The 14,986-nt window shown below is 44.7% G+C and overlaps 1 protein-coding gene across 2 annotated transcripts in view; it reads right to left on the reverse strand.

Annotated features, from left to right (window-relative positions):
• Positions 1-14,986, reverse strand: part of oxr1a (oxidation resistance 1a) — a 108,463-nt gene that overhangs the window by 20,620 nt on the left and 72,857 nt on the right. For both annotated transcript variants that reach the window (XM_083641743.1, XM_083641742.1), the window contains exons 7-8: positions 10,540-11,276; positions 8,448-8,613 (exon numbers count right to left, since the gene is read on the reverse strand). In XM_083641743.1, coding sequence (XP_083497869.1) covers positions 8,448-8,613; positions 10,540-11,276 — 903 coding nt within the window. The remainder of the gene's footprint in view (positions 1-8,447; positions 8,614-10,539; positions 11,277-14,986) is intronic.

The following is a 14,986-nucleotide window of genomic DNA, read 5'->3' on the forward strand; positions in this document are numbered from 1 at the left end:
ATGGCTAGGAGGAGAAAATTCTGAGCAGGCAACATGGCTGCCTAGTGCCTACATGGGCAGAATTTTCTAGCCCTTAAATGTTAATATATTTGGCCAATAAGTACCGTATGTAACATACAAAATAAAATGAACGGTAATGTCTTAATTTAATGTAGAATGCAAAAGGATATGTAACTGGCTCGTTAACTTGCATTCCAGGAATATCGTTACCGCCGCTCGTCGGATGCTTCAAGGCGGGCAGCCAGCACTCCTCTTCGGCTTGGAAATGGCTATCCCTTCAAAGGCAGCCAGTTTCCGGTCCTCTGCTCCGAGGCTTGCGCCAGCCAGCCAGCAGGATAATCTTCACGAACGTTAATCACTTTTATGCCCTTTGAAGCATTTTCTAAAAAACGCATTTACGTTCCAAAAGTCATAAAAGTTATTCACGTTTGTGAAGATTATCCCGCTGAATCCAAATTCGCGCTCCCATAAACTTTTGCTAACCACAGACCTCCCAAGCACTACTTCTGGACTCATTCCTGCTATGCTCTATACATCACGATAAAGAATCACAGACCATTATCCTACTTGCTAGTACTGCAGTTAAAAAATGCATACTGATCAACTGGAAATCACATGTATCTCCTTCACAGAGACACTGGATTAACGAGCTTGTGTCTTACTGTACTCCAGAGAAGATATTGTATAATGTAAGAAAGAAACCTGCAACCTTCCAGAAAATTTGGGGGCCCTTTATCGATATGCTACCGTCTCTAAGAACAGGTGACCATAACTAATTAGCATCTCTACCTGGACCAAACCTAATTTTAGTGAATGCTAGAAAATGTTTGTATGTATGTATGTATGTATGTATGTATATATGTATGTATGTATGTATGTATGTATGAATGTATGTATGTATGTATGTATGTATGTAGAGATCCATACGAGGGAGATGGGTGGGGGGAGGGATGAGGTTGGGATTTATTTGTTATTTTGTTTGGTTTGTCTTGTTTTATTTTACGCAATGTGCGTGTGCTCAAGCAGAGATGTTTCTGTAATATTGTCAACGAATGAGCAACTGTACGAAAAATAAAACAAATCTTGGAAAAAAAATAATCACAGACCATTTCAGCTCGACTATAATGTCAGAATTCTGACTTTAAACTAAGAATTCTGACATTAAAATCAGAATTCTGACTTTAATCTCAGAATTCTGACATTAAACTCATAATGTTGACTTTTCTCAGAATTCTTTCTTTAACTCATTGAGTGCCATGGACGAGTATGTTCGTCATTTCGTTTAGTAACGTAGAGTGCCAAGGACGAGTATGTTCGTCAATTGCGTTTTTTGACGGTGGGACGTGGATCAAAGGCTCAGGCATCTCCTGTACAAATATGGGAGCTATTGAAGGTGTATAACCTATTTTACGGACTCATTAGGTGGCGACAGTGCTCTCCAGATTACAGAAAGGTCCGGAAAACAGGAGGAAAAAGCCGTGATCAAAGAGACACCGATGCATGCTGCAGCCAGAGCCATATAGATTGCTCTGTCTGCAGCTGACGTTGTCTGCGAACCACAGTCAATCCGCGCACACAACTGAGCTCCTCTGCCTCTGTCTGTCTGTCTGCATATAGTTTCTCCACACGATTACCCGCCAGAAAGGCAGCACCCGACGCCGAAGGGCCAAACCTTTCCCTGCAGTCCGGCTTGGCATTTCCTTGTCGCGCTGGGAGCCGCCCAGCGCACAAAAACGAAGCGCTCCGAAAATAGACTGGGTGCGTGTAGGCTGTGTAGTGTGGGGAGGAGTTTGCAGCTGAGGGGGGAGAGGGGGGTGGGGCACGCAGGCACCACACAACTACACCACGTCACTACATCAGAAGATATTAGCTAGAGTCAGTGAATGTGCTTGAAATGCTTCATTTCACAAAAGGCTGAATATCTCAGCTTATAATTTGAAACCTGTCTTTTTGCTCAAAACAGCCTATCTTCTCCGGCTCATAACTAAAGAACGGAAAATGGTATCAATAAACTTTTTTTTGCAGATGATAGAAGAGAGTCTCATCGTTCTTTGTGCGTGTTCGGTGTTTACATAGTAATATTACACAATATTCTGTGGGCCTCGAGAAATCACTGAAAACGCTCTGAAACTCTGGCACTTCGTTCACTCACTTCGTTCACTCTTCGCACTTCGTCCGTTCTCCAAAAGTGGCTGGCACTCAATGAGTTAATCTCAGAATTCTGACTTTTCCCCCCTCCAAATTCGGACTTTCTTCTCAGAATTCTGACTTTAATTAAACATAGAATTCTGACTTTTTTTCAGAATTCTGACTATTTTCAGAATTCTAACTTCATTCTGAGAATTCTGACTTAAACTCCGAACTCATTTTTTTCACATGTGGCCCTAATCTTCTTCCATAGTTTTAAATTGTGTGTGGTGTATTCCTTTTCTCCAGGCGACCCCATTGGAATTCCATGTTACCCTTGGGTTGGGAACCATTGTACTGTACTAGCCTATATAATGTTGTAAGGAGTCAATTTAAAAAGTAGTCAGTTTCAAAAGTATAGTTAGTGGTAATGCTGATGAGACTTTTTCAATACAATAGTTGTCCGTCATTATAATTATGCCCCACCCCCTCCCTTCCCTCCTGACCACCCATACAGCAAAATAAAACCTTTTCATGTTATTTATGTAAAGGGCTTAAGACATATCATAAGACAGTATGGCATATGATATGACAATTGTATGATAATGATAACTGAAGTAGGACCAGATGCTACGCACTTTACTTGTTGGATGTGTATAGACCCAATAAGGTCATAAAAGTCAGAAACAAATAATGACCACAGTTTGTATAAAACAGACACAATTCTAACGGCTATCACTGTTTGACACAGCGGAGCTCTGGCAGAGTCAATCTGTTGAGCCTGATTCAGTATCATGGTTATAAATATATGATCCATTCAAACAGTATTGTCAGGACTCCGTACACACATCATGCGGGTCGCCTCCCATCTAGGTCAAGCCACAGATACTGTAGCAGTGTTTGAAGACAAGGAGTAGGTTGGCACTGGGCTGTAAGCCTGAGCAGCTTATGATCAGCTCTCCCACACACTTCTGTCTGATTCAGGTGCTGAGAAAGAGAAGTTAAAAATAAGGAATAGTAACACGCATGAGTCCTCTCTCTTTCAGCGGGCGATGAATTTGCCATGCCCCCGGGCTATTATCCACAAGAGTGCTGCGTATATAATATATATATATATGCTGTAAACCTCTCCAGGTGGAAGGAGCTATAGCTAAGCAAGCAACACGTGGATGAAAACAACAATGCTGTAGGTTGTCACAATACTAGAATTTCTAACTTTGATACAAATACCCAGGAAAATATCGATACTTGATACCATTTACGATACCACGAGGGGGAAATGACAACACATCAAGAGGCGTAAAAATAAGCAAAGACAGATGGACGGACAGATGCACACTTCTCCATAATCTAGGCCCGATAAAACTCATTAGAAACACAGCACACCCAGCAGATTACCCGTGCTCTACTCATCAGCCTATCAGAATATGTTTAGCTTGTTGAAGCAACAGATAGAAACCAATGATAGGGAGGTTAAAATCTGTAGTACCGTATGTTTGATTTTTCATTAAGAGAAAGCACTGCTCGTATCAATACTGTGGCAAATGAGTATTGTATCAATTTATTTATTTTTAGCGATACTTATCAACACTATCGATACCTGTTGCAAATGAGTATTGTATCAGTTTCAAATTTTTTATATCGATACTTGTATCAATACTATGGATTCTTTTGACAACCGTAGCAATTACAATGTCTTTTGCAAGACTGAGGAATAGCTTCTTTCCTCAGGCCACAAGACTCAACAAGAACACACACACACACCTTGAGTGAGTGCAATGAATCCGTGGTAATGCCATTTGCGCATTGCTGCTGCACAAATTGCCCTAACTGCACCTTCCAACGACAAGTGGTGCTATTTTATTATTTATTCTATAGCGTTTCCACACACTGCCTTATTTGCTGTTTGTCATATTTACATACATAAATATGACTGTTGTGACTACCAGTATGTATGTACCTACTGTACTTGCACTATGTCTTGTAATGTAGCCTACTTGTACAACGGAGTGACAATAAATATCTTGAATCTTGATGTCATAGGCATTGTGATGTCATCAGTGATGCAAAGTTGTGCAATTGTGCGCTGTGCATGCCAATAGAGCAGGCGATTGTGCGCTGCCAGTAGAGCAGGCGAGGCCAAGCAGCTGCCGAGCTGCGTGTGCAGGCAAGCCGGGCCGAAACCCTAGTTGTATAATAAACAATGCAAGAAGAACTGGTTTTACCATGATAGCAAAATGGGACATGCGGGTTTGTCTGAGAGAGCTCCATGTGTGTTGCTGTTGTGTGCGAACACGCTAGAGATATTGAACATACAAAGGCAACATGTGCAAACAGAAGAGGCCTTGTGCAGCTCATGGCTGCTCACAAAATGGATCAGATTTACTTCTCAGATTATTCTTTTTTTTTTAATATATTTTATTTAGCAATTTAGATTTTTTAGAACACAGAAAAACAAACCAAAAACAAACACAGATACAGTAAAAGAAAAGAAAGAAAAAACATACATACACTAGTACAGGGGTGCCCAATACGTCGAAGGTAGTGTGGTCGATCGCATGGCATTGAGGGGAAGAAATTTTTTTTTTTTTTTTTACTGTTTTTCCACTGTTTCCACTGTTTTTCCACTGTTTTTCCACTGTTTTTCCACTGTTTCTCCACTGTTTTTCCACTGTTTTCCACTGTATACTCGGTGTATATATATATAAATAAATATGTTTGGTAGATCACTTTGACTTGGTCATTTTAAAAGTAGCTCCCAAGCTGAAAAAGTGTGGGCACCCCTGCACTAGTACCACCAGTTACAGCTTGTAAATATACATAAATTATGCTTGCAAATATATATACAGTACATATATACAAATGAGTGGGATCCCACGCGAGGGAGGAAGACCGGCCGGGCGAGTCACCCATCACCCCTAACCTCGTCAAGGTAGGCCAGAAACGGGTCCCAAATAGTTTGAAATCTCCCAGGTGAGTTGGTCCTCAAGAACCTGAGTCTCTCCATTCGTATGATGGAGATCATGTCCGCCAACCACAACTGAAAACAGGGTGGAGTGGGGGACTTCCATTTCTGCAGAATGAGTTTCTTGGCAACAATTGTCCCCTGTGACAGAGACTGCTGCACAGCTGTAGGGAAGTTCAGAGAGGACTCCGAGCAGCCGAAGATGGCAAGTTCTGCCTCCGGCTGAAGGGTTATTTTGTAGGCCTTAGAGTACCAATCAAATATTTTGGCCCAAAATCCGGTCAGTAAAGGGCACGACCAAAAGGCATGAGACAGAGTGCCCTCCACTTCTCAGATTATTCTAATTGATCTTCTTTTCTGTCCCTTTCTCTTCCGGTCTGACAATAGAGACAGAAACACCACTGTGTTGTGACACACATGACTTGACCTTTTCTAATCAATTGCCCTTCCGCGTCAAACTAAGTGTTTTTTTCAGAAAAGTGGCTTTTATCAAATTAACTCATTCCCCCACCAGAGTTTCAAAGGAAAAGCCACCAGCCACCGCCAGGGTTTCTGATCATTTTCACTAATCTTCCAAGACCCACAGAATATTTTCTTCTATGACTATGTAAACACCGAATATCTCAAAGGAAAGAAGGGAACACCTACTTTCATAGAAAAGAAAAGTTTGATTCTACCTTAATCCGTTCTTTAGTTGTTGACACTTGAATGTAGGTAGTGCTCACTGAAAACATCTCTCCCTCAAAAGCTGAGAAAAATGCATTTTTGTAAATGAAGTCAATAAGTCATCTTCACCGCTCCTGAACCGAATAAATGTCTTTGATGGCGGATACCGGCCGGTGACACTCAACTATGATCCCCATAATGATTTGGTTTCCCCTTCCAGCCAAACTCGCCCGTGGGCACAGCTTTTACTGCAACACCGGTGCGAGAAAGAAGAGATTCACCCCGCTCTTGTGAGAGGGCAGCCGGGTCGCATGTTCGTTTTGCACGGGGGGGCGACTGGTTGTGTATGGAGGTCAGGAGCAAATCTACCAGCTGAAATGTACACGGTGTGAGAGTTTAGGAACTGGATTACTAATTCCTGAGGACAAGTGACTTGTGGACGTGTTGTCAGCGGCTGCAGCGTGGTGAAAAGAAAAGGCTGCCGCCCGCTGTAATGGAGCACGTGGCTCGATAAAATCTCGATAAAAGCTGCTGGACCAACGTTTGAGCCGTGCCAAGGAGCTGTGTTATGGACCAGTGTTTGAGCAGTGCCATGGAGCTGTGTTATGGACCAGCGTTTGAGCCGTGCCATGGAGCTGTGTTATGGACCAGCGTTTGAGCAGTGCCATGGAGCTGTGTTATGGACCAGCGTTTGAGCCGTGCCATGGAGCTGTGTTATGGACCAGTGTTTGAGCAGTGCCATGGAGCTGTGTTATGGACCAGTGTTTGAGCAGTGCCATGGAGCTGTGTTATGGACCAGTGTTTGAGCAGTGCCATGGAGCTGTGTTATGGACCAGCGTTTGAGCAGTGCCATGGAGCTGTGTTATGGACCAGCGTTTGAGCCGTGCCATGGAGCTGTGTTATGGACCAGCGTTTGAGCAGTGCCAAGGAGCTGTGTTATGGACCAGAGTTTGAGCAGTGCCATGGAGCTGTGTTATGGACCAGTGTTTGAGCCGTGCCATGGAGCTGTGTTATGGACCAGTGTTTGAGCCGTGCCATGGAGCTGTGTTATGGACCAGTGTTTGAGCCGTGCCATGGAGCTGTGTTATGGACCAGCGTTTGAGCAGTGCCAAGGAGCTGTGTTATGGACCAGAGTTTGAGCAGTGCCATGGAGCTGTGTTATGGACCAGTGTTTGAGCCGTGCCATGGAGCTGTGTTATGGACCAGCGTTTGAGCCGTGCCATGGAGCTGTGTTATGGAGCTTTTCTGACGGGAGATTGTTGCTTTTCTCTGCTTCCTGGTTTTGTTAGACAATCGTGGTCGCTTGTGTACAGCTTTAGACGTGCTGTAGTATTTCACAAGGTGAGTATTACAGCCATGAGCCATCTATCACATGATGGTGAAAACACCTATTGACGTTCCAAGGTTCCATTACAGCAACGGCGGGGAAGCGTTGTCTCTTAAATAATGTTAATGGAGCCAATGGCGGAGTATTGGTGCACAGTATTGGTGCAATTGGGATTAATTCACTACATAAACAAATTACGCAGCAGTACATATTTCCTCATAATGTGCCTTGTACCAATGTAAAGAGTGATAATTACTAATACTGCTGACTTGGCAACTTGACATCATCTACACAAAGTTGAAATGCACCTTTGATAAACCCATAAACCAGCCACTTCTATTTACGGATTTACTTCTGATTAAAAACACATTTCAAATTCCCGTAAGAGGCAGGAAAAGTTCAAGCACTTCTCAGTGGGTAAAACTGAGTGGCCCAGCACAGGAACAAAGTGTGTGTGTGTGTGTGTGTGTGTGTGTGTGTGTGTGTGTGTGTGTGTGTGTGTGTGTGTGTGTGTGTGTGTGTGTGTGTGTGTGTGTGTGTGTGTGTGCCACCCTGCAGAGGGAATGAATAATAAATCATATTGCTGTCTGGCAGACACAGCACATGGAGATGGGCAGAAGCTGCAGTGGGAGTCATACCTACATTAGTAACAATGACTGCATATTTGATTGGTTTCAAATATGAAAAGGACTGCATGGCATCAAATCCCTGCATGCTTTGTCACTGCTTTCCTGCATCGTGCTACATTGTAGGCTGACAAGACAAACGACACTTAAAGCGCAAATTATGCTTGAGCGAAATCGACAGCGCTGACTGCGCCGAGGGGGTCGCCGCAGCTGGGCGTCCTATCGGCGCAGCTCGGCGGAGGGGGCGTGCAGCTCCTCCAAAATGTAACTCCGCGGCATCAACTCTTTGTTGTGAGGAATGAGGAAATGCCATTTCCTCATTTAACAGTGCTTGTCCCTCATCTAGCAAAGCCTTCTGCAGGCTCACCGGAATGAGTTTTGAAATGGAGGGACAATAAAATGTCCCCCCACCAACATGATTGCAAGTTCTTGGTAAACGACACGATAACGTTTTGGACGTGTTTTGGACGAGTTACGTTCGAGTATGCACAGTCTCGCTGTCGCCGCTCGTCGGCAGCAGGCTCCAAGTCGAGGCTGCGCAGAACCTTGCCGGGCGCTTTAGGTGGACTAATTGCCCACCTTTACAAAGGCTGCAAAAAGGCTTGAGGTGTGCTTCATATACTTTGCTTTCCATTTATTTTTTGGTTTTATTTTAGAGGTGTTCCACATGGACATTTTAAAATGTTATTATTTAGGTTTTCAAAAACCAACAGATATGACTTGGGGTAATGCTGACCTCTCCTGCGGCACAGCGAACCAGTACTCGTGCTTCTTGCCCCGCTGGGCATACTGCTGCATGGAGGCGCTGGCGTTGGAAACAAACGTCTTCTTCATGGGATTCCCCACCCGCAGACATAGGAACTTGTGAGTCCGGTGCTTCCGCCTCTCCACAGACCCTGTACCTGGAAGAGGAACCCCATCACATGGTCACAGAAGCATACAGTAAAGCTAGCTGCAGTATAAATAATAGTTCTATTCAGGACCAACAGTAGATTTGTTGTGAAACTATGTAGTTTAACCAGATTGTCTGAAATGTTTATCTCATCTGAGAAATGACAACAAAATACATCTTACAATCCTAATGCTTGCTTTTATTTAAGTGACCTAGTTTTCTTCCCTCTGCTTACTGGCTACCTTCAGCTACTTGCATTAGTCATTTTGGGCCAGAAACAGCAAATGACAGAAATAAATGGAGTAGCACACCATCATTGGTCGTCATCTGCCCACGGTATATTATCAATGACCTTTAAAAAGTTCATTTCCACTGGAAGCTGAAAGAGATCTCTGTGCCAGTGCCATATAGTAGTAACACCAGGGCATATTGTGAGCGCCTGGTTGGGCAACACCGCATAACTGGCAATGATATCAGGCAAAAATAAAGTAATCTACTTGGACCACACAGCTCAGTGGGACAAACTAAATGTTCAAAAGGCATGAATTCTGTAACGTAGCTTGTTTTTGCAGTTGCTGCTGTTGCTTGTGTGGGCCGTGCTAATATGCAGAGAATAGAGGGCAGCCCTGCTGAGAAACCCACGGACGAGAACCCTTATTCCAGCCCAGCTCTCTGGAGGACAATCATTGTCAGAGAAAATGACAAATCTCTCTCCCACTGTCTCGGTCTCTCCCTCTCTCTCTCTCTCTCTCACTGTCTCAGTCTCACTCTCTCTGTCTGTCTCTCCCTCCCACTGTCTCAGTCCCTCTCTCTCTCTCTCTCACTGTCTCAGTCTCTCTCTCACTCTCTCTGTCTGTCTCTCCCTCCCACTGTCTCAGTCCCTCTCTCTCTCTCTCTCTCTCACTGTCTCAATCTCTCTCTCCCTCCCACTGTCTCGGTCTCTCTCTCTCTCACTGTCTCAGTCCCTCTCTCTCTCACTGTCTCAGTCTCTCTCTCTCTCCCACTCTGTCTGTCTCTCCCTCCCACTGTCTCAGTCTCTCTCTCCCACTGTCTCGGTCTCTCTGTCTCTCACTGTCTCAGTCTCTCTCTCTCTCACTGTCTCAGTCCCTCTCTCTCTCTCTCTCTCTCTCTCACTGTCTCAGTCTCTCTCTCCCACTCTGTCTGTCTCTCCCTCCCACTGTCTCAGTCTCTCTCTCCCACTGTCTCGGTCTCTCTCTCTCTCAACAGACAGCAATTGACTTTAAATGCAGCAGGGGACACAAATGAATTTGACTTAATTTTAAGGTTTATGGAAGTCAGTATTTCTCTAAAAGGACATAAAACCAAAAACAGAAAAGGACGTAAAATATAAATAGTAAAAAAAAAGCTTTCGGAATGCTTTCTCCGAAGGGCTTTTAATGTTAGCTTTAATCATCATCAGTGTTTCCCCTTTGGGCACTAGGTGTGTTTGTGGCATTGTGGTGTTTGAGAGGCTTAGTGGAGAGTGTGGGGCTCAGACTACCAGAGCTGCACATCAAAAAGTTGTATAAAGCCCCATAAAGCCCGCTTTGCTCCGCCAAGGTGATAACAGTGAGTCTGCGATTTCCGTTCCTCTTTTTATTCCAATTACTAGCAGCACCAAAACAGCGTGGCAACGTAAAGGTTATCAGTAACTAACATGAGAGAATGGATTCTGAAGCAGTCAGAGAGGCCAAACTTTACTTTGATACTGGGAGTCTTCAGAAGAATATAGACGTATGCGATGGAGATGCAGAAGGCCACATGGGGACAGATTCATCCCCTTTGAGGTCCCTCAATTCTCAAGGTCTTTTTGAAAGAAACAACATCTCTGCCCGAGTATTAAAATGTAAGTACAGTATGTAAATAACTGTCTTGTTGCATGTACTTGATTGCACCTCTGGGTTGATAAAGACTAACTGAGTGAGAGAGTGCTTACCCTCTGCAGTGTTCTGTGTGCTGTCCTTTTGTGTCTGCTCTACATTCTCCTTTTCTTCCTTGGCTTGTTGCATAGTGTCCATTTTGGAGCCCTCTGTCCCCTGGTAGGCGTCCCCCTGTGGGCTGGCTGAGATGGAGGCGGGGTCAGTGGCACCGAGGGTTGCTGAGCTTTGGGACCCCGGGCGAGAGGTGCTGCTGCTGGGACCCTGGGCCTGGCTAGTGGTGCTGCTGGTGGTGGTGGTGGTAGTGGGTGTGCTTGGTGGCCTCTCTACACTGTGCTGCTTAGATCCCATGGGGGACTGGCTCTCCTTTTCTGTGGCAGTATTTGGTGGATTGTCCTCTGATGTGGCCGAGGCCTTTGCTGCGCCAGGCGCCTCCGGCTGGCTGACTGACCCCCGGGCGCTGCCTGGGGCCTGGGGGGCGGCGGCGTTTCCTTGGGCCTCAGGGATGGCGCTGCCTTGCGCCTGGGGGGCAGCGCTGGCAGCCTCCACCTGGGTAATGGTTTGCACGGACTCCGTGGAGGCGCCGGAAGACTTGTCCAGGCGCAGATCCTCATTAGATGCCTGCTCTTCCTCCCGGATGGGGGAAAGCTCTGACTCGGTGAAGACGTCCTCAGAGAAGGAGCCCTCGGTGCTGCGAGGGGCCATGCTGCCGCTGTCGTTGGCCCCTGGGTCCCTCAGACGCTGCTCTGCATTCTGCTGGGAGGGGTGTCTCTCTGCAGGCAGAGGTTCCAGGTCACTGAAACACGTGAGCAGAAGAGGGACAGAAGAACAAGAAGCGACTATCAATAATTGGATTAAAAAAGGAATATTTGTACTACCTTCAGTAGGTTTCATGCTAGATCATTTGGCATATAATTTCCCTTATTACTCAATACCTGTGTACCATTTGTCTATTATACCATTACAGTATGTTATTATATCATGTTATGTATCAAATCCTGCAGGCACTTGTTGCTCAGCTGTGTGTTCAGAGATAGAGTGAGAGGTCAAAAGAGACGGAGAGGGAGAGAGAATGGACCACAGCTGAGAAAACATCACAACAGCTGCTCCATGGGCAACACTCAGGGAGCTAAATACAGCACTGTCTGGACCCCTGCCCCTCCCCCCGCGGTGCAGACAGGAAAATAAGACTCCACAGGGTGCAATAACGCTTCACCACATTCCATACAAGGATACATTTAGCATGATAAACTTGACACTAAAACAATGAAAGTGCAGCAAAAACAACAACAACCAGTGGTGTTAGTGGTCCCTGGAGAAGTCGGTAGACTGTAATTTAGGCCCCCCGGCCGCCTTTTGAGATAGAGAGATATCTATATATATATATATATATATCTATATATATATATATATATATATATATATACTGTATTAGAGATGCGCGGGCTGCAGTTATAACCATGCTGACCGCGGGGCGGATCATAAAAATAAACATTCTGATTAATTGCGGATGGGTTGCGGGCAGGTGAAATGATGTATCATTAATGAGGAACATTAATATTAATTACGTTATCTAGTCTATGAACGTATTTTAACTCATTGAGTGCCAGCCACTTTTGGAGAACGGACGCTCCCAGTGCCAGAGTTTCAGAGCGTTTTCAGTGATTTTTCGAGGCCCACAGAATATTGTGTGATATTACTATGTAAACACCGAACACGCACAAAGAACGATGAGACTCTCTTCTATCATCTGCAAAAAAAAGTTTATTGATCCCATTTTCCGTTCTTTAGTTATGAGCCGGAGAAGATAGGCTGTTTTGAGCAAAAAGACACTTTTCAAATTAGAAGCTGAGTTATTCCGCCTTTTGTGAAATGCAGCATTTCAAGCACATTCACTGAGTCTGAAGATAATATTTTCTGATGTAGTGACGTGGTGTAGTTGTGTGGTGCCTGCGTGCCCCACCCCCCTCTCCCCCCTCAGCTGCAAACTCCTCCCCACACTAACACACAGCCTAACACGCACCCAGTCTATTTTCGGAGCGCTCCGTTTTTTTGCGCCGGCTCCCAGCGCGACACGGAAATGCCAAACCGGACTGCAGGGAAGGGTTTGGCCCTTCGGCGTCGGGTGCTGCCTTTCTGGCGGCTAATCGTGTGAAGAAACTATGCAGACAGACAGACAGAGGCAGAGGGGCTCAGTTGTGTGCGCGGATTGACTGCTGTTCGCAGCCAACATCAGCTGCAGTCAGAGCCATCTATGTGGCTCTGGCTGCAGCATGAGCGGTTTCTCTTTGATCACGGGGGTTTTTCCTGCTGTTTTCCGGACCTTCCTCTAATCTGGAGAGCACTGTCGCCACCTAATGGGTCGGTAAAATAGGTTATACACATTCAACATGCCCCAAAATTTTACAGGAGATATATTAGGCTTTGATCCACGTCCCACCGTCAAAAAACGCAATTGACGACAATCGTCGTCATTGGCACTCTACGTCACTAAAGCAATTGACGACGATTGTCGTCATTGGCACTCAATGAGTTAAGCTTAATTTTTCATCAGGCACATGTTGGCCACCTATTGTTATATAGGCCTAGCAAGGACCCCCGAAGGACCCAAGGCAGTAGTAAACAAATAGCCACGCGTCAACGTAGATGGGATGCCTTCTTTCTTACAGTATGGTCAATGATGTCACCAGAACGTCAAACAGGAGTCTCCACTGAAGACAGGTTGGAAGAGAAGAGGCCCTGGTATTATATTCCCATAGGTCAATCCAGTCTTGATCTAAACCTAAAGCTATAGCGTTAGCCTAGTATGCTACATGGGCAAGCAAGTGCTGGAGTGGATTTTACAGCATAGGGCTGCACAATTAATCGTATTTTTATCGTCATCGCAATATGAACATGCGCAATAAACACATCGCAAAGACTGCCTGAAACGCAATGAATAACAAAAGTGGTTTGATTTACATGCGTCATGCATCTGATCTTTTTGTCTTGTGTTCTAAATCCAGCGTACACCTTTCCCTTGCAACAGTGCACTCTGCCCCTCTGCCAAAGCCCAAACACGCTGTGTGTAGTTTCAGCTAGAGTCAGTGTGTATTTCATTTCTTTATTCAGTGGGCATAGGCTATGTTTGGAGTCTATGTTAGCATTATTAAAGCAGAAAGACATAGCAACTGTATAGCTAATATGCATACTTTAATATTTGTTTATTTATCGCAAGTCGTATCGTCATCGTTATATTGAACAATGTTATTGCACATCGCAGATTTTCCTCATATCGTGCAGGCCTAATACAGCATGGAAGTTTATTTGGAGTCGACTGCAGCGATCGCACCGACGGCAGCAGAAACAGTAAGTTCATCTACCCAAATCCCTCATCTATAAATAGTACAAAATAATTTGCACAGATTTATGGCGGGTGGATTGTTCATGCATACATGCGGATTAGGGTGGCATAAAAGCTCATCCGCGCATCTCTAATATATATATATATATATATGTGTGTGTGTGTATGTATGTACATGTGTGTGTGTATATATATATATATATATATACACATACACACACACACACACATGTACATACATACACACGTGTATATATATATATATATATATATATATATATATATTTAACTATACTTACTAGTTTAAACTACTTTTGCTGGGCAGTCATTATTGGTGTCTACAAAAACACTGTTCACTGATACACAAATTTCAAACCAACTCACTAAGTTAATTTGAACCCAAGTAGCTGCCAAAATAATGAAAGCATTCAAGTAATTGAGGGATGCATTATTATAGAAAGCAGGTTAATTGCGCCCCCCCCCCCCCCCCCCCCCCCGCAATATGTGACTGTTTCTCTCTTGACATACAGTAACAGGTTTTATTTTGAAAATCGACAGGATGTTTTATTTTATTATTCTCGTGAATTCCTGCCCAGCTCGATCTGCTCTGTGCTGCTTGACGCAACTCAAAGAGAGGAGCGAAAATACACAGGCCGATTTGTTTAGTGGAGCAGAGCGGAGAGCCGCGTCGGGAATGCCTCTGGTGGACACAGGCGTTCAATAACACTAGACAGGCTGCGACTATGGCTGCCCGGCAGAGACTTTAGGCAGAAAAGAGAAAAAAAACTTGAATGGATGCGCATTAGAGGAGATTTAGAAGTGAGTAGACGCAAAGCCGTCTGAAAAATAAGTAGGTAGACGGCGTCTACCCTCCACTACACCACTGACAACACTCCCACATCTGTGGGAGGCGGCATCGCTGATTCCTCTAAAGTGGCTGCTTCCCACTGCACAAAGGGGTGAGCAATTAGGACGTAGGAGGGTGAAGGCATACTTCATTAACCCTGCTGTAATTGCCATTTCCTTTTTATTTTGGCAAGAGGGGGGAAAGAATTAAACTGTCTTCTCTGATGCAATCTGACTATGGATGCAGGAGAGAACGGTGATGATTACAGTGATGCTGGTGCATTTCTGAGGGTGTGTGGTGTGAGTTGGTAAGAGAC

Source organism: Poromitra crassiceps (genome assembly GCF_964638095.1).
Source record: "Poromitra crassiceps genome assembly, chromosome: 1".
NCBI classification, from domain to species: domain Eukaryota; kingdom Metazoa; phylum Chordata; class Actinopteri; order Beryciformes; family Melamphaidae; genus Poromitra; species Poromitra crassiceps.